General features: G+C 41.0%; 1 protein-coding gene across 1 annotated transcript in view; it reads right to left on the bottom strand.

Moving 5' to 3' along the window:
- Positions 1–23,678, bottom strand: part of PALM2AKAP2 (PALM2 and AKAP2 fusion) — a 267,640-nt gene that overhangs the window by 208,796 nt on the left and 35,166 nt on the right. The window contains exon 2 of the mRNA XM_041486284.1: positions 8,268–8,348. Within this exon, the coding sequence (XP_041342218.1) occupies positions 8,268–8,348 (81 nt within the window). The remainder of the gene's footprint in view (positions 1–8,267; positions 8,349–23,678) is intronic.

The following is a 23,678-nucleotide window of genomic DNA, read 5'->3' as shown; positions in this document are numbered from 1 at the left end:
CTCAGAAAGCTTCCCATTCATTAGCAAAATCACCAGTGTAAACTTTCTGAGTACATTGCTTTTAAATTGTTCAGGTCCCATTTATTTAACTTTGTAAATCAAGCAGACAGTTGTTTCCAGTCAAAGATGAACAAGACAAATTAAAACCTAAGCTCTTTCAGCTTCAAGGAAATTTACCACAGCAAGAGACATTGTCAAGACTCTACAAGAGCAGACCCAAAGTTTGTATCTCTGTCATTCAGATCATTCATCAGCTACAGAGCACTGGCCTGTACAGATTAGTTTCACTGACAGGGATCACAGGTATGGTCCAATACAAGGTAAGTGTTTCTAACATTCGTTAAAGACTTGAGATGACACTGAGATGAAACACAATGAACACTAAGATGACAGTTAAGTCAAGCACAGCTTCTTTTCTACATATATTTTCTAAAGATCCAATCTATCAGAAAGTTCTTCATGAAGTAACAGGAAGATGCCCCTTTTGGGGAGTTGTTTTTTATGTTGGAGAGTTAGGGTTTATTTTTCTGTGTCTCTCTTTAGGAAGTCTATGTAAAATTTCAGACTTTTTCATTGCAGGATGAAAATGATGGCTCTGTTCAATTGTTTAATATTTCACATGTGGCAAGGTTAAGCACCATAATGAGAATAAACTATAAACAAGTGCCAGTGGCTGCAGCAGAGGTGAGGGGAGGGATGAGGAGACTGGGCTGCCCCGGCAGGCAGATACCACCAGGGATATAGCTTGCAAAATGGGATGCTGCAATTAGGTCCCACATGACCCAACTTGGGAATAAGTATCCTGGGGGTAGGGCATGGGATTCCATCCTGGTCAATAATTCAAGTGCATTGGAATGGAGATATGCGTGGGATAAACCTGCTCCTGTTGGCACACAAATTACTTTTTAACTCCATGAGAACATATCTGATTCCCAGGGCATTTTGGAGCTGGAATAAAAAACAGTAGCAAGCTAGCTGAAGTTTATGGACTTCATGTGGTTGGACTGAAGACTGAATAAGACCCCCTCATAAAGATAAACACATGAAAAGAGTGACCACAGTTTTACCTCCTGGTGCCAGAAATTCAGGTGTGCTTTGGTTTTCCCTGCTCACTCTATGTTTACAAAGGAAGTAAAGTGTAGCTGTGAGAGAAGTAAAAATTAATAAAAAGATATATCTTTTTAGAATAGTTAACAATTTGAGATTTCAAAAATTGTCAAACCTCTCCCCTCAAAACAAATAAGCTTTGCAAGTTATCATTACTACAGAGCCCCAGTTGTTTTTCATTATTATCTCCCAAAAGAATAATTTCCTCTATATTCAGTCTCTCCTTGGCTTCAGTTTATCACTCCTTCCCACGTACGCACATCAGTCAAAAGAGGCAAAAGAAAAGTTATATTTCAGACATTCTTTTCTAGTCTTAAAATTTCATATATTCATTATTTTGAAAGCTGCATTCATGTGATGTGAATTTGTTTCTGAACATGTTTCAGGCCATCGGGAGGGGCTGAGGTTGCAGAGAGCTGTAAGCTTCCTTGAGCTATGTCGACAGTCTGGCTAAAACAAAATCTGCTGGAGTAGCCATGAGGTGCTCAAAGGACCTTGTTACTGCCTGAAACCTGACTGCTAATTTTGATGCGTTTCACGGAAGTCCCGCCTGTACAGTATGTTTATTTACGTGATCATCCTAGGAGAACTCTGCCCCAGTTCAAAGCACAACTCACACATAATATTTTCCTAAATAAAAGCACAGCTCATAGAGGGATCATACCAGAATAATTACAGCTGTGTTTCAATGACATGCATGCAGATAAGGAACATGAGTTAAAGGACTAAAGCTCTCATCTCTCTGTGGTAAACAATTTGTGTAACTGGCCTGGATAAATGATTTTTTTTAAATTCTATTTTCTTATTACTGAAAGATTTTAACTGTGGATAGTTACTTAGTTTTATGATCTGGAAGAGACCCTCTCGATTCTCAGTTTAAATCCTGGTGGGAGACAAACTTCTCAGGATAAGGTGGGCATCAGCTCATAGGTTTTAATCACAGAATAGGACAAAGAGGGGTCTGTGTCCTCAAAATGGAAATTTCTCTCTGTATTAGTTCTTAACCTCTCCATGTCCCAAAAGTGCTGATGAGGCTCTTTACCAACAGTTAAAAATGAATTTATGCTCACAAGTCTTGCTCCTCATGGGAGACTTCAACAACCCAACGTCTTTTGGAGGGATAACAGCAGGGCATAATGAATCCAGGAGGTTCCTGGAGTGCCATGATGATAACTTCCTTCTTCAAGTGATAGAGGAGCCAAGGAGAGGAGGTGCTGTGCTGGATCTTGTTCTCACCAGCAAGGAGGGGCTGGTGGGAAATGTGAAGCTCGAGGGCAGCCTTGACTGCAAGGACCATGAAATGGAGTTTGAGATCCTTAGGGCAGCAAGGAAGGTGCACAGAATGCTCACTACCCTGGACTTCAGGAGAGCAGACTTTGGCATCCTCTGGGATCTGCTTGGTCGAGTACCATAGAATAAAACCCTGCAGGGCAGAGGTGCCCAGAAAAGCTGGTTGGTATTAAAGGATCACCTTCTCCAAGCTCAGGAATGGTTATCCCTATGAAGAGGAAGCCTGGCAAATATACCAGGAGGTCTGTGTGGATGAACAGGGATCTCCTGGACAAACTCAGACATGAAAAGAAAGTCTGTGGAGAGTGAGAGCAAGGACAAGTGGTGAAAGCAATTCCTCCAGGTGAGGAATACAAAGGGATTGTTCAAGCAGCCAGGGATCAGGTCAGGAAAGCTGAAGACCTGATGGCCTTAAATATGGCCAGAGACATCAAAGGCAACAAAAAGAGCTTCTAGAGATATGTTGGTGATAAACAGAAGACTAGGGAAAATTTTCAGAGCCTCCAGAAATAAAAAGGAGACTTGGTTACCTGGGACATGGAGAAGGCTGAGGTACTTAATGACTTTTTCGCCTCAGCTTTCACCAGCAAGTGCTCCAAACAGACTGCCTGAGAGGCAGAAGGCAAAGGCAGGGACTAGGAGAATGCAGAACCACTCACTGTAGTAGAACATCAAGCTCAAAACCATCTAAGGAACCTGAAGGTGCACAAGTCCATGGGACCTGATAAGAGGGCTGGCTGAAGAGGGGGCTAAGTGGTTATTCATTTTACTTGAGAAATTATGGAAGACTGGTAGTAGCCAGTGACTGAAAAAGTGGGAACATATCCTCTGCTTTTAAAATGGGAAAAAAGGAAGACCTGTGCAATGACAGGCCAGTCAGTCCCATCTACCTCAGTGGCTGGCAAGATCATGGAGCAGTATCCTTCTGGAAACTATGCTAAGCCACATGAAAAACAAGATGATTGGTGACAGCTAACATGGCCTCATTAAGGGCAAATCATGCCTGACAGATTTGGTGGCCTTCTATGATGAAGCCATAAATAATTGGTGGATAAGGGAAGAGCAACAGATGTCATTTTGCTGGGCTTGTGCATGGCATTTAACGCTGTTCTACATGACATCCTTATCTCTGAATTAGATTTTGGAGAATACTGCACTGACTGTGTAGGGAATGGAGACTGTATGACAGCATCAAACATTTTTTTTATGCTTGGCTGAGTTGCCATTTGGTTTAAGGATTAATTTACTTGAAAATCATAAAGGGATTCACTATAAAGAAATAACAAAGTTCCTCTATTTGCAAAAGTTATCTCTTTTTTTCCACAATGTTGTACATATATTGAGAGAGAGACAGACATATCTATTTATATTTTCTGACAGCAATTCTTTTAAGAATAGATTCAATTTGGGACAGCAATATAACCATAAAATTGAAAACATAAAATTAAAATTTATTTATAGATAAGATAATTTCAGCTAAAACCATACCCTAATAAAATCTCTATAAGAATGTGAAAAGGCTTTCCTTTTCTTGAGAGTAAAGATGTAATTATGTTTTAGATTATGCTCTTGAACTGCAGTCTCCAAGAAGCAGATGTTAAAAGAAATAGGGTCCCTAATATTTACACCAATCCAGAACTAATATAATTCTGGAAAATTTATTTATTGTAATTTATGTAATAATTTGGATTTATTGTAATTATAATACTGAAAGTAACAGCATAGAAGTAATTTTTCATTCAATTAGGAGGTTTTGTTTATTTTGTTTATTTTATTACCATTGGTCACCAAACAGAGCTACAGTAAGCAATAACAGAAATTCTATTCAACTAACTACAGAGCAGTCAGATTTTGGAAGAAATACTGCTATTCTGGAGTTTATTTGAAATAGTAAACATCTGTGTTAAAACAGGTCGGCCCAACTGTTGCCTAGCTGAACAAGTTCTTAAAAGGAGTTGTTGCTTGTAGGTTGTATTCCCCAGTTCAACTAATCAATCAAAATAAATTTCAGTCTTTCTCCAGAAAACAAATAATTTTGATGGATACTGCACAAAGTATATTTGGTGTAAGGCGAATTTTGGCCACTTCTCTGATTTTAAACAATAGAAGCTGGTAGCACCTCCAGTTCCCATGGACAAGGATGCCTCTTTCGTAGGCATATGGCCAAGAAACTGCTGAGGCATGAAGTTTAAACTCTATCTATTGTTAAACAAAAACAACAAAATTACAACTCTATCTGCCAGTCTTGTGTTATATGGAAGAAAAAATATTATGTTCATATTAAGGACTGGAGTAGATGTGAGGTTAGGCGAGCTGTTGTCCATTGACTCTTATTACAGCAAAAGATCATGTTCAATCTCAAAAAATGGGGCTTCAAAAACATCTTTATACCTGTTCCAACACCTGGGCCCTTTCCAATGAAGGCATCTGATTGTAATGTAGACAAATACACCTCCTGCCTTCAACAGAGAGCCCCAATGGCCCCAAGGTACTACACAGTCAGTCTGTGCCCCGCAATGTCCTTACTTTGCAGTGACTCACAGAAGAGAGGATATGGTTTCACTGTCAGCAAAAGGGAATTCAGCTTTTAGAGCCTATACGACCCTAGACTCTCTCCTACTCCAGATTTTCACATTTGAAAGGTTTCACTTGATTAACGCTGAATCTCACACAGACCATTAATAGCTGAGCCACACTTTTGTTCTGATGTCCTCAGCACTGGCTTCATACTCAGGAGCCTTTGTAACATGTGTTGCCAAAGCCTTGTTCACATTCACTGCTGACTTTTACTCCGTCTAGTGTTTGCTGGGTTGCTCTGCCTAAAGCAGTGGGACAGCACCTGCTGTTGCCTTATTTTCAGCCAGATAAGTAACAAGGGATAAACAAACGAACTGGTAGTAAAGTCATTTCGTCAGGGGTCTAATTGGCATCAGCAACTTGAAAACTGCAGGTAATCAGCATAAACATTTGCAATAAATTATTTCTATTAGATATTTTCCAATGTGAATAAAATTTTCTGAATTTAACAGAAACCCTGTAGCTTCCAGAACCTTTATTAGGTAACCAAACATGCTATTTTACACAGTGCATTTTAAAAAGAAAATTACTCTGACATTGCACAAAAATGAAGCAAACCCATTGAATACTGGCATGAATGTCTTTGAGTGAATTCAAGCTGTTATGCTTGTGGGATCAACCTAGATACTGCAGACACAGGATTAACCCAGATTTCATTTTCAAAGGTTTCTTCACAGCAGATTTTAATGAACACTGATATGAAATCCTTACACTCTATATGGACATCAACAGCCTCACAGCTTTTTGAGTAAATACAGGGGCTTCCTAGGAAAGCCTGGTATTTTAACCTGGATGTATGCCTTGCATAGAATTAGATGAAATCCACATAATTCAGGAAATGAATCATGTTCTACTTAGCACTCCGAGGGAAAATAGATGCACTTATTTTGGTCTGGTGTGTCAGACTGGGGAGCCATATCAGTCTGAGGGACTATATCCATATCAGACTTGGAGCCCTTGCCTCGGAGAGGCTGAGGACAAGCAGGGTGAGGTGAGGGAGAGCACTAGGGAGGTGGCAGGGGGATACGCAGTTTTGCAAACGAGCAAATCAAACTGGCAGGCGAAATAAAATGTTGGTCAGCACTTCACTAAGCAACCAGAACACTGCATGATGTATGAAACAAAAATGCAGTTTTCTTCATCTGTCTCAAAAGAGAAACAGAAACATTACCACCCAGTGCCTCTATCTTCATTTTTGAACAAGTTTATTATTTTAATTTTAGGAAGGTTCTAGCAGCAATGAGGATGAAATTTGCAGTCCCAGTTAGACCTCTGCTATCACCTCATTCATGCCTCCCAGCAGACAGTTGCTTGGTGGTACAGGCAGCTCATAGAGCAGCAGTCACCATGACCACTCCTGTAAAAGCAACACAGTTTTCCTCTGGTGACAAGTGATGACACTGAATGGAGAGGTAGTGTAGGTTTTATCATATCCTGATGCTCATCCTCACACACAGCATTACAGACTTTAAGTCTGGCTGTGATTTTAGCTGAAAAAGCTGCCATTTTAAATGGCTCTGCCATTAAATTTCTGTGCCCTAATCTCCCATCAGCTTCCTGTATGATTACTGCTGTTGCTCCAGCCTGTGGGTTAGAAAATAAAGGGACACAGCTATTCTTCATGTGTGCCTCTGAAAAAATCCATGCAGCAAAACTGAACCTCCTCTAGTGGCAATCAACATAGCAGGGCTGAAGTCAATGCCAGTCTGCATCAGCTGAGGGGCTGATCCCTCTGCACCACCTTGAGGGGTTTTACTTTTCCTATGGATGATGATATAGCAACAGCTATATCAAAGTAAAACAGATGAAGCAGAAAATTGACAGAACTGTCTATCCAAAAGGCTCTACTTAAAAAATTTCACAAAGAATCATAATGCAGTTAGCTTGGAAACAGTTAACATGCTAAAAGGAGTCATCAGCTTGGTAGCAAAAAGGGAAAAAAAAAAAAACTGGAACAGTACGGTACTGCTCTGCTGCAGCACCCTATAGTTATCTGAAGAAATTCTCCTCTGTCTGTATTCAATGGAAGCCTGAACAAAATGGCAATTCCTGTTGCCCCACAAAAATGCAATCACATCTTTGACTGGAAACACCAATGTTTGACATCCACAGACTGGTGGCAAATTTGACTGGGGCATTTGTGTAGGATATCAATTACTTGGACTTAACTGTATTGTGTTTACCAGAAAAGGAGTAATAATTTGCAGAACATGACTGCAGGGTCTTGGAGAGGCAGGAGGAAGATCCTGCCTGTAGAATAACTCAGTGTGGTCTACAAGTGCATGTGTGCACAGAGATATTCTGCACATCATCTCCCAATGCAGGTGCACTGTTCAAACATACACACACACACACACACACACACACACACACACACACACACACACACTTATTCCACAAGCAACCTAAATATCTTAATTTTAAAAGCACAGCTCAGCTCACTTGCTGTGAGAATAAGCTGTCCAGTTCTAATCATCTTTCTCAGATATTTTAATGACTGAAATTCCTCAGGCTCCCCTACTGAACTAATATGGCAAGATCTGACCCACAAATTCTCACCAGTTACGAAAAGATCACATGTATGTTTTTGTTCTTATATTTGTTATGCACAAATATGCTACTGACAGGAGGGATAAGCAATAGAAACAGCAAGGATGGCTTTCAAATGATGCTATCTGCAGCTGTCATGGAGACCAACAGGGATTGGGATTGCTGGCACCCTGTTAAATACCAAGGTGCCTCTCCATGTAGAGAAACACATATGCATCAACCTTCCCTGCATGTACATACATGCCCATTTTATTATGCCATGCACATCTAATAACTTCATCCTACAGTGAAATCTTTACACACACACACAGATGCATGCTAACTAACACTCCTTCTGCAATGCACACACAGAAAACCTACTGACAGGCACCAGAGAAATCCAACGCAGCTCTGCAGGCAGAAAGTGCTGGTTGAAGCCATGCAGTGCACACCCAAGCCACAGTGATTGGTGTCTTATCATTATGTATAATAAATAACAGCATTTAATAATAACAGCACTGTTGTGCTGCCTGCACTCACAGTCTCCCGACTCCATGCTCCTAAACCATTTAAACAACATGGTCCTGTGCATGAAACACACGGAATGAAAAGCAGGCAGGACATGATCACGGCAAGAGATAGGCTCCGGCAGTGAAAGCTGCTTCATGTCAGAGTGGGCTTTTCCCAGCTTTCAGACGTGTGATCTGCATGTCTAATAATGAACAGATTTAGTCAATCCATCATTTCTGGCATCAGTCCCTTACCTTGAAATGCTGCAGCTGAAGTATCTGGTCCTCAAGCTGTTGTCTCTTGCCTTCTATTTCTGTCTGCCTTTTCCTTTTCTCCTTGGAAAAATAATTTTGAGAGAAAGAGAGAGAGAGAGAGAGAGAGAGAGAGAGAGGAGAAAAAAAAAAAAGAGAGAGAGAGAGAGAGAGAGAGAGAGATCTTGTCAGAGAAACGGAGGCTTTAAGGGTAGCAGATTCGTAACAGCATGTAAGCAGTCAAACACATCTGTACAGATGTCACCAGTCCCATTTCACCTGCTCCTCTGCCTGCTGGTATGCAAACAGCAGTGTCCTGGGAAGATGCCAGCCCCAGACTGGCTGGTTACTTGCCAGTAGGAGAAATTCTCCTTGCTTGCTCCCAGCAGCCAGAGCAGCAACAGTGCACAGTCCCAGAGGAGGGGAGAAAACAGGCATAACAGCTGAGAGAGAAGTTAAAGGGACAAAGATGTGATTTTGGATTTGAGATGCTGGGGTCAAAACCATGGATAGTGTGGTTCAATTGTGTGACAGCAAGGTGTCACAAAAGCAGGGGTGGCATCATGGAGGAAGAGAGCAGTCTGCAGACCTCATTTTTCCCCAGCAGGGTTGGCGGTAAGCTTTCCCTGGGCTCAATGGGAGGAAGATGTTTCAGCGAGATTGCATGGGATTTACATACAAAGTATATGGGATTGGTAACCTCTAGGCTGTCTGTGTTTAACACTCAAGTCACCAGCACATGCTAGCAGCTGGCCCTTACCAGGTCCCTGAAGATGGAGTGACCAAGTGGTGCCAAGCACAGCAGAGTCCTTCCCACAGCTGAGCTGTTACAGCCCCGTTCGCTGCCACTTGCCTGTGCCCAGGCTGCTCCCTTCAGCAGGCAGCAGACCCTCAGGTGTTTCAAGAGGAAAATGACCTGCTTTTCCCCCTGCAACACCTTCCTCTTAAGCAGGTAAACTGTTTGCTTTTGTCAGCCTTCTGCACCTTATTGGGAGCATTTCTCCTCATCCATCCATCCATCCATCCATCCATCCATCCATCCATCCATCCATCCATCACCATCCTGGATGAGGTTCCATCTCCTCAAGGTCTTTTCTCATTTTAGATTTTGTAACCAACACAGAAATACTGAGTAATAAATGAATAAATGAATAAATGAAGGCAGTCAGCCTCTGTTTTTACTGGAACAATGTTTTTTATTTCTTACCTGCAAAACCTTTTTTTTTTTTTTTTTTTTTGTTATTTAAATATTTCAGTAGCTGTAAGGTTGAGTTTGAAGACATTTGGGGATTCCTTAAACCCACAAAATAGTTTTTCTTACTTATTTCTAGGTGCCCCACTGATGCTCTGGGACTTCTCTTCTTTCCAGGGATTTCAAACCTTCATGCCTCATCCTTAAAATTATATTATAAGATTCTGCCTATGCAGAATTAATCACCCTTATGTTGGTCATAAAACAAGGCATTTTGGGAGGAAAACATTACATTTACACTGAAGATCAGGAAACTTTAAAAAAATTATTAGTTAATGTCAAGCTCACTAAAAACAAAGCAAAACATGGAGGTAGAAAACTGTATGAACCACTTTTGCTGAAGAGCTAGATGTCAGAATGGTGATGGAAAGGCTGGAACCCAAAAGAAGCAGAGTAGCTAAATGCTGCATACACCATGGAGTTCTGTAATGTTTTGCACACTCTTACATGCTGATTATTAATGTATATCTACAATTACACACACAGTCCCCATTGTCTGCAATATGTAAGACTACTGCTGAACAAATATATCCTCATAGAATAGAATCCTAGAATCATGGAATGGTCTGGGTTGGAAGGGATCTAGAAGAGCATCTTGTTCCAACCAGCCTGCCAAGGGCAGGGTCACCTTTCACCAGAACCGGCTGTTCAGGGCCCCATCCAACCTGACCTTGAACACTCCCATGGCATCCAAAACTTCCAGGCAACCTGTTCTAGTACCTCACCACCCTCACAGTAAAGAATTTCCTCCTAACATCTAAACTAAAGCTACTTTCTTTCAGTTTGAAGCCATTCTTCCTTGTCCTGTCTCTACAAGGTCTTGTGAAAAGTCCCTCTCCGTGATTCGTGTAGGGTCCCTTCAGGTATAGGAAGGCTGCAATCAGGTCACGCCTCCTCTTTTCCAGGCTCAGCAATCCCAATTCTCTCAGCCTTTTCCTAGAAGAGGTGCTCCATCCTGTTGGCCCTCCTCTTGCTCTAACCGATCTGCTGAAGTTGCTATAGAGTAGGAAAATCAGAATTTCCAGTAACTAAAATGTGACAAACAGTGCCCACCTTGACATCTCACTGGTCTCTGCACACAGAAGACAGTTTTCATTTATGCACATACAGGCATACAGAATTTGGGTGCACCTTTAAAAATCCTTCTGCTATAGAACTATGACCTGTGGATCATCACTCCTATCCTCCAATCTGCATTAGCCCTTTCCATTCTTGAAGTGAATAGGGTATTAGATGGTTATGGGGTTAAAACCCCAATATTATTCATAGACATCTCTTGCCTTTTTTCTTCATTCTGTGATACTAACAGCATACATGAAGTCTGAAGGCCAGAATTAGTTTTTTGTTTTGTCCTCAAATAGCTGGTCAGACATGGACCAGAAAAAAGTAGCTCTAAAAGGTGTTCCAGTTAATGGCCTAATATTCTTAGAATAAGGATAATTCTGCTCTTTTTTTGTCAAACTGGCCAGGTGTAAAAAAATACTGGATTTCATATATGTAGGCATTAACACTCCATGTTTGATACTCCATAGGCCAGCATAAGGGACAAACATCTTCACTGCTAAGTGACCTAGCTTGATAAGTGCATCTATATATATACACATATGTTTAAATGTAAGTTTGTATGCACACACACACATACACATAGAATATGTATGAATATATACGTATGTGTGAATATATATGTATTCCACTGTCCACAAAAACCTTGTCACTAAAACATGTAATACAAACCACAATAGATCCTTTGGCTGGTTGTGTCATGCTGTATAATGGATGCAACAAGAAAGCCCTGTAAAAGACAGATGAAAACTCCTTTTCTTTTTGAGAAAAGAAAAGCACTTAGAGTATTTTCCCTGTAGGCAGCAACACAGCAGGCACTAAAATACTTGAACTACTTACTAACTAGTGGATTTCTGTGGAGTTAAATTGGAATATTGCTCATGTTTCCATTTCACTGGCATTCAAACAGCCTCAGTGTGTATGCTCTTACCCTCTGATTTTGTACAAGCTATGGCTGAGGAATATGATAACAAAAGTACTCTTTTATTTTTTTTTTTTTCCTAAAGACTGTGTGAATTAGCTATCAGGATATTCTGTCTTCAGGTCACTGTATCACATTCCATTTAGCTTTATCCCAGTCACTGAAGGTTGGGACTATATGCGTACCTGGTTTATGTAAGCAGGTTTTAGAACAGTAGAAGACTGGACTGGATGACAAAAATCCTACCAAAACCATCATGTCAAGGATTTTAGACATGCCATCATGCCATCCTCCACTTAAACAGTCCTCTAACTCAGTACTTTACTGAAAATGTGAGATTTGAAGCACATGCTTAACTTGAGCATTTGTTAAGGCACTTTTCTATGAGTAAGCCAATAAATCTTCCTCATTACTTTGTTCATCTACTTACAGAAAACTTTTTTCCCAAGTATTCCTGCTAAATTACAAATTTCTAAGGGTCCTGGCACCAAAAAAATAAAGTGCTTCCTTTAAACAAAACAGTTTACTCCAGAAACTGGATTGAAGAGAAGTGGAAAAGACTGGACCTAGTTTTATTGTGATTGTGGCATGTTTAAAGGAAAACTTCTGTGTCTTCCTGAGGTGCATCTGTCTGTGCTGCTTTTGTAAGAATACAGATAGTCATCACAAATAGTTACCCCTCCAAAATGGTAGAGGAGTTCCATTTGGTAAGTAGTCTCAGGGCACACTGAATATTTGAGATATTAATGAGCAAAACAGGATTTAACCTTTGCATCTATCCCTTCACCTAATTACAAGGGAAATGGGAAAGTTAGTTTAAATACTTTTTTTTTTTTTTTCACTCAGATCTACAGGATGGGAAAAGAACACAGGTCAAACAGGAGGGTGACTCACATTGTGGAAAAATGAGATTTGTATTCAGGCGTTCATACATGGATGTGCAAGATGTAAGCCATAAATTTATTTCCAAGAAACTAGATTTGGAAAGGATGAAATTCTTAGCACTAAAGTTGGTCAGTGCCATCTTCCTACTGCTAAAAACCAAACATATCAGATACTTAGTAAGAACCCTTGCACTTGGAAAAACAAGAGGCATTGGGAGGACCAAATTGAGATCTGTAAAATCATAGAAATAACCAGCGGACATCTCTGCTCACTCTGTCTTCCACAGAAAGGGAAAAAAGGGCCATTTAGTGAAATGGGATCAGGCAGGTTTGAAGCCAATGCAATGGTCTGCTGTGGAAATCCATGCCTCGGGATGCTGTGGGTTCTAGAATGTGATGGATGTCCCAGGGGAGCCTGGGGACAGTCAAAGAGAAGGAATATTGTGAGGATAGTTACTACAGAAACTGAAATACATCTGCCTCAGGAAGCCCCTGAAGCACGTATGAGTTTAAGGTCTTCTGCTAAGTTTTTGTATGCTTTTGTCCTTCTTTCATTGTTAATCTTAACTACTGACTTTTTTGTCTGAATAGTGTGTTACGTTGACCAAAACAACCAAGAGTTTAGTATCACACTTGTCAAACTCTTCCAGTCAAAACAACCACAAACCGCTGCCACCAATTACAAAAACCTCAAACCCAAAGCAAGTATAAGATCTTGAAGAAAACAAGTTATACCAAAACTAATCCCTGTGATACTGCAGTCAGAGAATATTTCATTTTTCCATTACAAAATAATTTTTGTTCTTGTTTAGAAATCTGCCTGCAGAGTGTGGGAAGTGATACAGAGATTACTCAGCACACCAAGCCATAACCGTCTGTGGAGAAACATGCACCTCTACCAATCCTTGGGGCAGTAAAGAGCTGGTAAAGCACTTTGATCTACTTGCACTGGCAGAACCATCTGATTTCTTTGCTTTAAAGCCAGCTCTGACCTGTGGAGAAAGCACACCCTGAAGCATCACAGAAGCTAAGAACTATATGATTGACCTCACTGTGAAAATACATGCCTAAAATTGATGTCAGGCTAAGGCTCATGGTACAAGCATCCAAAAGAACATGCTGGGATAAAAGAAAATATCCCCAACTCAACAGAAAATCCAACAGAGGTCATGTGAACCTTGAGGAGAAGGGTGGCACATCACTGGAGGGGCTACCATCAGCAGTTTCAGAGGTTTCCCATTAAAATAGTCCTGCATGCCAATCAAGTGTCCAGCTTGATACAGAGGTTGTGACAATAAAAATGTTGTGACAATGTTTGCCTGTTGTGACAATGCAAAATAAATGGACCCAAAAATGGCACAACTGGAGGAGAACTATAGTCTGCTTCAAAGCAAGGAAAACAGTTACAAAAAACTGTCATCAAAGAATCACATTATTTCTTCAACAAGTGACAGTTTTCTCCACTCTGCCTAGCTGGTAGATATTATTCCCCCTGTATTTAAAACTCAGATATTTTTAGGGCAGGAAGTGAGGAAAAAAAAGCCCCAAGCAAAAGAGCTCCTGATCTCTCATTTTTCTGTTGCCATTTCAGAGACACCCAGAATTTTGGCAGAACACTCTGGGTTCTGTAAAAAATTTAAACCTACAGTTCTCATAATCCCAAAAATCCACTCCTCAGGGAAACTGAAACTTTCACAGGGTGGTGGTTGAAATTACTATTTTCACTGTGGTGACTACATGTCTCTTACAAGTGAAATCAAATCTGTATATTTGTTTCCTCTTTTGCTGTTCGGAGCAATGGTTCACAGAAAAGAAAATATTGAGAGAGATGGGCTACTTTTCTCTCTTATTTTTCTTTTTCTCTTCTGTTCCCCTCCCCCGCAACTTCCTTCTTTATTCATGTCAGGTCACCTCTTTATTTTCCTCTTGTGTCTGAAAGCAGGAAACTCTCCTGAGACCAGCCATTCCTAGCAGTTGCAATGATACAGCCCAGTATTGGCAGCACTTTGCAGACTCCAGTTCTGAATGTTACCTGCTGTTGTGAACAGCAGGCAGCACAAATCACAGCACCAGAACAGGCAGGATGCAGAACTGAAGCAGAGACACTCTTACCTCAGAATAAACACACCTCAAAAGATGATGGCAAGATGCCTGCTCCTTTTGGATCATCAATGCCCACTTTCATTACTTGCTGCCAATTTTCTTGCATGACTATTCTTGGTGAAAATCCTCTTGTTCTGGGTAGCCATGCAGACTCTGTAATTGTAAGCTGGGAGCTTGTCTGGTCTCCTGTTTTGAGCACTGGGAAAAATATATATTGTTTCCAATTATGGGAAATTACTCTTCCTGCAGCTTCTCTCCTACCATTCTCCAAGCAGAATCAAGCCTATGCTTGTCTTGAGATCCATTTTTTCTCTGCAATTACACCATCAACAAGACATAAATGCAAGCTGCTGGCTTTACTCCCTTAGGCATTTTCCTGCAAGACCCTCTCTGCCCCAATTCCCTGAAATCCCATGGCCACCTTCCTAAGCTTTATTTCACTTGAAACATGAGTGAGGGACAACTTCCCTGCACAAGTATACTGGAATATAGCTTCTGAACTTAAGAGAATGGCACTCTCTGCTTCTACGTAGCATCTAAGAGACTGACAATCTTCTTCACTCACAGTTCTCCTGTGCAGAAGGCTTATTTACGAAAACACAGAGTCATTATTTCAAGTGTCCTAGGTGTCTAAGACGTTGGTAGCCCACCTTACTGGACCTCCTTGATACCTAATTGAAGTAAGTTGCATGTTGGAATGTTCTAGATGGGATGCAGGGATAGCAGGAGTACAGCCTGCTGCTGCAATGATTTTCGTTATCTTCCACATACCCACATATTTTAAGATAAAGCTGTGTCCATTTCCATTACTCCAAGCAAGAAGCAGATGGGTTATCGAGGAAAAAACAACAGAATTCCCAATTGCACAGGTGCAGCAGATAAATGCCTGAGGGGAGCAAGTGAAATCCACCTAAAAGGTAAGGGCTGGGTTTAGCTCCCTTCCTCATGCCTGCTCTTTCCACAGTTGTATACACAGCAGGAAGCAAAGCTGAGATTGGAGACAAGATGAACCATTCATGATCATTTATGACCTCGATCTCCTCTCTTGTAAAACTGGTATAAAATGGAGATTATTGTCACAAGGGTTGATTCCCATTACCCAGACAGTTTGCCAGAGCATGCACGAAATGACTTGGCATGTTTGTTTTGGAAACAGAATAAACTTAAATCACTGAGTTGGACCAGATAATGGAGTAACTAGAAGAGCCTGGAAGTTATGGAAATGCTTTGTTTTTCATATATTGAACAGGCCCCTGCTAAAGGTAAGGCAGAATTACTTGCAATAAGGTGACCCTCAAGGTCAAGAAATAACATGTTGTCAGGTAGGAATATACGTGCTTTCACTGAAACTTCTTTGCATCTCTTTTCCCTGCTAGCGAGGGTCAGGGAAGTTACTTGCTTATGCGCAAGACAAGGGTGATTTGAGAGAGGTAAAGAGACACGGGTCCCAGCAACCAACCTAAATGCTCTCCCAGAAAAGGAACAAATATTTCTGGTCTACAGCCCCCTTTAATGATGATTTTTGTCACCTGCATGCAGAATAACAGTTCTTGTAAAATTCATTTGATCTGTTTCATCTAAGAGTTAGGTTGCTCTTGCACTATATCAAAGGATGGGGCTCTCCTGTGCTGACCTGCTAAAGCAAACAGAATAGCTCTGCTTCCACATGTGTGAAATGCCCTCAACACAGTGTTTGAGCAGGAGACCTGAAATAGTCAACAAGTCTGTTCGGGATATCAGAGGAGGAGTTTGTAACCCTGTAACACTAACTGCAGCTCAGGGCTTCTGAATTATGAGCATTTCCTGACTGCCACAAACCCACTGCCAGTGTCATAGCTGAGACTATCCAAGCCAATACTGTCCAGGAGGAGAAGGGATCATCTTTGATGAAGACAGCAATTCCCACAAATCTCTAAATGGCTGCAGCAAAAATTTCAGCTGCTCTTTGTGCTTGTAATTATAGCTTTCTGGTCACTGAAGGCAACCACCATGATGCACACAGACAATGACTGCTTAATTAAAATCACCATGCACCTCAAACAACAAATAAAAGGATGGCACTGCTCCCAGAACAATAGCCCTTACCAAAAACTGATGAACACGGGAAGAAATTTCCTTTTCAAAAATTCCCTCATTAGCAATTTGGAAAGGGGACGTAATGGAAAAATGACTCACTGAGATGGTGAAGTAAAATTATTTAAGGACAAAACATGGTTCCTGTGGTATCCCATTGGGAAATCCCCACTTTGATGGAGCAGTAATACCTATTTCCATCAACTCAGGTATTATGTGCAAATCTTCCTTTCACTGAATGCTACTGGGTCAGTGGAAGCAGCTTTAGGTCTAATGCAATCCATGGGCATTTTTGACTAGGCCACCACCATAATGAGTCCTTGAAGTATGAAAAGTTTTAGTGAACTTCCCTTCTTTCCTCCCATTTCTGAAGTGAACATGGGTTGACACCCACAGATGCTGCTTCCCTTCAGCTGCTGATAGAAAAAAGAAGTCTCACTTTCCCATGCATTTACAATTTGATGGTGTCAGGCTCTTTGATGGCTGCTGAGAGGTGACCAGGGTCATTGGGGTCTGAGGATCTTTTCTGTGAGATGTGACAATGAAGCAAACAGTTACCATATAAATGTCAGATTCTACCCTCTATTAATTTCACATCAGAATGTCTTCCAGAACTTTAAAGTTTTTACACTAATCCTGAAAACTGTCTCAGGGTCACCTGAGTACAGAAGCAACCTTCTCTGCAATACCAATTATTTCTGGAAAATGCTCAAAAAACTGTATAGAACCTGTTAGTATAAATCATGAAATGATTTATCCATTATTCTGGATAATCCTTAATAGAAGTTATAAATGACAGGCAACTACACTTCATTACCTAGTGCCTAATACAGCTAATCTCCAAGATGATACATATAGCCTTCTAGCACTGACCTTCTTCTACTGCAGTCTGAGGTAGATGAAAAATTCTGTCTTCATCTAGCAAATTGCCTTTCTTCCTAAAAATAAGGTGAATTTTCTAGATTTTGTCACACAGAAGAAATTCTGAAGCTTCTATTTCCTCTAGACAATGAGCAAAATTCTCATCTAAGCTACTTTTTCATCAAGTATTTTTTCTCTGTGTTTTTCTTAAAAATATATTTTGGATAAGGAATGCTAAGGAGACTTTACATTCTCACTCACAAAAGTATACAATAGGGAGTTTCTTTAGCCTGAGTAGACTATTTGTAGAAAATCACTTCATTAACTTTCCCTACTCTCATGTTGCTACTAACTGGCTTTGGTTTAAATCCATGCCATTCAATGTCTTTCACTGTCACAGAAGAAGAAAGCCAGGATTTGGTCTGTGGGCATAATTTAATCACATTTCCACAGCTTCAAATAAAAGTCTCTTGTTTACCCTCATGCTCCATACACTCCTTAAATACCTCTTTATACTGCCAATGAGGCTGTTGTAAAGCCTCACAGTAAAGGTGGAAACACCTCTGATCACAGCTGAATCTGCAGAGAAATACCCATACAAGGTTTATCTAGAAATGGAAAATAAACCACAAAGATTTTATGACATCCAAGCAGAAGCTATGATTGCTTATGCTAGTTTCCCCATAAGCAAATGTCTGGTGATGATGTCCAAGCATTATTTTTCACTTGGTAAGAACTTAGATTAGAATTACCAAGACTGGGATTTCAGCAGATTTGTTTTCCCTCTTTATACATTTTAATTGTGGATATGAGAGGCATGTTCACCTCAAGAAATATAAAATTTCCCCAAGACATAGCATATGAAGTGGGAAGAGGAAATTGGATTTTCTGCAGTGGAAAGGGAACAAACTGGTCTGGCTGGTTAGCACAGAGCAATGGCCAGGATCCACAGGGCTACCAGTGCTAATTCTGGTACTTGAATCAGATCCAGCTTTTTGCTTGTTATTTTCAAAGCACTGGTAGAAAAGACCCAAATGAAGGAATTAATACACAGAGCTGGGCTTTGTGTTTTAGTCCTTACATTCTGGCTGGATTAGCAAATTGTTTCAGAGTCTCAGTGCCTCACATCAAAATATTCTTCCTCCCTTTGCCTTGCGTGTGGCAGCTTGCCTGCTGGCCCCGAGGCTTTCGGCACTGACCTATGTGGCATCCCACCCGATCTCCTCACGTCACAGGGCTATGCTTGGCAATTGTACTGTGCAGGGATCCTCTGCTGATGAAAAGCACTTCTCATTTGTGAGATAAATTAGCTCAAACCCCTTTCTTTAAGCTTTTGTCCAATCTAGGCCATTAGCTAAGGATACTTATATTTCTGATCTCAGACATCTGCCAACATATGTGGCAGTTGTTGGTGTCACAACTGTTTTGAGTCCTAACTTCCACATTCAGGAAGAATGTAATTCCACATTCATGCCTGGTTTTACAGAGAAAGGAAAAAGGAAGAGAACCTCCCTTATGAGCACAGCGTGATGCAATTCAAAGTCTGAGACTTGCCACCTTCTATCTGCCAGTGCCCTTCCAAAATGGTGATGTTTTCCTTTCTTCCTGATGCAGCTGTAGAGGGTTGGGTTCCTCTTGCTTTTTGACCACCTCTGGAGATCTTACACATTTGCACCTTGTGAAGACCCACACAGCTGTGAGAGGACATGAATGCTCCTCTTCACTTAGGGGGTAACTCCGTGGCTGTCACAGAGAACAGTGGAGCTGTTGGACATGCCATTTCTGCCTCCTCTCCAGTCAGTCAGGGGAGTCACATTACTCTAACAGAGAACACAGAGACACTGCTGACCATAAATGAAGAAATTGATCATGACTAAGAGAGTAGATACAACCATGTGCTTGGTAGAAAAGCATGCTGTGATCCAGGTATGCTAAAAATCCTAACCAGCCTCGACCTTGGCATCTTGCCTTTGTAACACATAAAAGAACTGGCTTCACTTCCAGTCAGCTTACTTCTGGAAAGCTTATTTAATCTGACAGGTGTAAGATCACATGCCTCAACATGAACCTTAGCAGTATGCAGGAGGAATTACTGCTATGTCATTCCCTTTGGTCAGGCATCCCAATGTTCTCTGTGTGAACAGGAACAGCTGGGACATTACACTACTTATTGCCTAAGAAATTCATCTGCTGGCCTTCTCCCTTCACCATCAAAGGCAAAGACCACTCTGATCCTGGCAATACAAAGAGAGCCCCAATGCAGCTTTTCATCACCATCTGGTCACATCAAATAAGGAGGAACTGGTAAGCACACAAAACCTGTGACAAGTGTCTGACTGCTCTCCAGGAGCAGACTAGCTGGCGATCCTCAAGGTAGGATGCTCATGACTGCAGGCCACTGGCAGGATACAGAGGAGTGCACAGTGTCAGTCTTTTATACTGATGGGGGAGACCCTGGGCACAGTAACAGAAAAACACAGCCTGGATCTCACCACCTTGATGCTTGGGTCCAGAACCCGAAACCATGAGATTGGGTGAGATTGATTCAGAATCCATGAGACTGATGATGAGACAGCAATTTTTTGAGAGATGACAAATTTTTGCTGTGCCATCAAAGGTTTGTTCCCTTCAGAAAACTGCCTGCATTTTTCTGTGATTTGCATCCCTGCTGTGAAGTGTATCTGGGAATTCACAGCTCCAAGGTCATCTCAGTGACCCATATGCTCTGCTGTGTAGTTTGTGCAGGTTTGTCTGCCCAGGTGCTCATGGTTTGCAGAGATCGAAACAGCAAAGCCTGTATAGTTTAAAGAAATTTCACACTTATCTGACACACACTAACAGTAAACGATTTGAACAGCTTATTAAACAGCAATGAGTGTACCAAAAAAACCAAAACCAAACCATGCATCTAACAGAAGAAGCTTCAGGGCTGATCCTGCCTCTTCCTGCCTCCCTCATCCAGTCAGAGTAACGTGGCCTCTTCTACTGAATGACATCTACAAGATGTCATACAGGTCCTGTTTAACTACTCCCCTGCAACTCCTGTCTTTATCTGGGCGTTCTGCAGACCTCTGTATAAAAGAGGCCTTACTATTCGATAACAACAGATTTTGAAACCATTCCTTCTCCTTCTTCCATGGAGCACTTCTGTCAGTTTTGCTCTTCTGTTAACTTGAAAATACATCTCTGCAATTCCTTCTATTAAGCTAGAGGAGGTAGAGGATGCAGGTACATCCTTCTCAAAAGTCATATTCCTTATTCCTTGTACCATCACTCTATCTGGACATAGTAGAACACATAATTTTGCACACATGAACATACTTAAGGAAGGTCAGATCCTTCTTCCTTAAGGAAGGGCAGATCCTTCTCTGAGGCTGCCTCAGAAGACTTAGCACACTTCCTTAAAGCTTTGTCTTTTTAAAATGGGTAGCTTAGTCACCTCCAGGGATTCAGACAACATGAAGTCAGTGAATAGTCATCATCTGCTGCAGTCTTCAACACGTTGCTGTGCACATCCCTGTAGGTGCCCCTGTTGAAGGATCTTACTTAATTCAGGTCTGTGTGAAATGTATGTTTCTCTTTACTCAGCAACTGGATTAAGGTGAAAAATACAGCAAGCTGTTATGGTTTGAAAACTCTGATTTCCTGCAGGAGCTTGTAGAAAAAACAAAGGTCTCAATTTCCAAGCTAGCTGCACCGTTTAAACCATGACAGAAGCCATGACAGCTTGCAGCAGAGCAGCAGGTTCCAAGGAGTGTACACCACCACCGTGGCCTGTAGACTCTCTTCTACCTGGAAGGTATCCAGAAGTAAGATCTCTGACCTTTTATATGGAAAGACCTTAAGAAAAGTGCTCAAAAGGTAAAAGATGCTTAAGTACATTGGCCAAAAGTGTTGCAATACACCACTTAAATTGAAGCACCTGCCTCTCATGCCACAGTGTAAGGTTACATTGTGAGAATTCAACAGAGTATTTGCTCCATGCTTGCACTAAGCTATATCAACAACCATTCTCTATACTCTCTCCATAATAAATATGGAAGTAAAAAGCTGTCTTGTTCTAAAAATTATGATTAATGGGTTTTGCCCTTGCTGACAGACTGTTCCATGGTTTCTGAGGTGATGCTGCCTTTGCCCTAGCAGAACTAACTCTGCCCTTTATGAACAGAGACATGTAACTTCTGAATATGTTACTGGCAAAGGTGGTCAGAGATTCAGTATTGCATTGATAGAGTGATTATAGTGTCTTTTTACCTAGAAGTAAAGGAAAAAAGAGGGAGGTGAAGGGCCAGCAGCTCCCCACCTAGCTTGTGAAGGAATTTTCCAGAGTAAGGTGAAAACCAAACCTCCTATTTTTATTTGTTTCAAACCAAGCTAAAATTAGCTTTTTAAGCCTTTTAAACAAAACCACTGGCCCTCTAAACAAAACCACTGGCCCTCTATTCAACTACTTACCTCTTCCACACAAATCTGTTTTCACCTTAATGGTTGTGATGCTACCTGAAAAACTGGACCACTGCAGAGCACAATTACAGGCTTGGGTGTGGTGCCGCACACAACTGAATCACTTGTCTTTGCAGGCACCTGCAGAAGAGCATGTAAAGCCAACACCCACGGTCCAATAAGAAAAGACATACCCAAGACTTTTTCAAGGATGGCAGGAGAGTCTAGGAGGGGTGCTGGGAATTTATTTCCTGATACAGAAGAGGGGTTGACAAATGCCTCTTCTCTGTGCATTAGCACTTATGTGATATGTAATCAGTTACCCCTGCCTATAAAGAAATTCAAGAGAAGTTTTTCATGGCCTGAATGTCAGTGGTCCAGTCATCCTGCAGAGACAGTAGCTGCTGAGTTCTATACAAAATCCATTTCCCACAGCTCAAGTCAGCACCACATTTGGCTCCAAGTCCCCAACAGGAAGGGACCAAATAGTTCAAATGAAGAAAGGACTTGGAAGCCTCAGTAAAGTCTGGTCAGAAAGATATTTTAGTTTTTGCTCACAGCTTGGCAAACCAGGATTTGGCTCCAGAAACCATATAAAATATTAAAATATTCACTTTTTGTAAGATCATTTAACAAGAGAAGCATCTCCATCCTTAACCACTCCTGATGATCACTGCTGCTTGTTTGGTGGTCTCTCTTAATCTCTCAGTCCATGGCAGAGACAGCACAACCCACTGTATCTTGACTGAGCTTCCAACTGGTCCACCACCAGACACAAGAAAGTTTATTTAGACTGCAAGCTCTTTGTGGAAAATACAGTGCCTCTGTTCTGTAATTGCACAAAATCTAAGAGAAAGAGGTACTAATTCCTGCCTGGGTTTGTTATGTTATGACAGAAACAGTCTCACAGACAGATGTAAGCACTGTGCACAGGAACTCTGTGTAAACTACATAGATTCCCAAATCCTGAGTCTGGACATATTGAAAACATGCATTTTGTGAATTTTTGCGTCTCAGATCCTCTGACAGGTATCTTGCACAGATGTAGTGTCATGTTCCTCCAGGAAGGAACAAATGGAACTTATCTCAACTTTGCCTCCTGTCACATTTCACTATGTGGGTACAAGCACAGTGGAAGGTCAAGGAAGAGCACATAGTGTTTGTCATTAGGTGCTAACTGTATTCAACCGTGCTATAGATGAACACACAAATTCAGTATACTTTCCAACTGTCAGGAATAAAAGTTTCTTGGCAGAGACAAATGATTTTCCCCAAAGGGCTACTCGGGATTTATAACTTATCAAAATGATCCAAGCTTTTTCCTTTTCTTTTCTTTTCTTTCCTTTCCTTTTCTTTTCTTTTCTTTTCTTTTCTTTTCTTTTCTTTTCTTTTCTTTTCTTTTCTTTTCTTTTCTTTTCTTTTCTTTTCTTTTCTTTTCTTTTCTTTTCTTCTGTTGAAGGATGTGAGTTTGACATACTACCAAGCTCTCAGTATAACCGCTAAAGAAAACTTTGAGACTATTATCACCGGGATTTTCAAATGGCTTCACCCATTACCTCTAATATGAACAGAATGAGGTCACTATGTGCACATCCCCAGTTCATGCTCTTACAGTGCATCAGAATAAACTTTACAGCCTACATAACTGATCTGGCAAGCATCTGTCTCCTGTACCACTTAATTAATCTTTAATCTACTTTTGACAAGGCTCAGCTTGCCTGCAAAATCACTGCTCTGCACAGTCCCTAGATATAACAGATTTTCCCCATCAGAGCAACTAAAATGTTAAAGATAACAAGTTGCAAGATTGGATA

Source organism: Pyrgilauda ruficollis, unplaced genomic scaffold (genome assembly GCF_017590135.1).
Source record: "Pyrgilauda ruficollis isolate IOZ18807 unplaced genomic scaffold, ASM1759013v1 scaffold75, whole genome shotgun sequence".
In the NCBI taxonomy this organism is placed as follows: Eukaryota; Metazoa; Chordata; class Aves; order Passeriformes; family Passeridae; genus Pyrgilauda; species Pyrgilauda ruficollis.
Note: the sequence above shows the minus strand (reverse complement) of the source record. Positions and strands in the feature narration are given on the sequence as shown.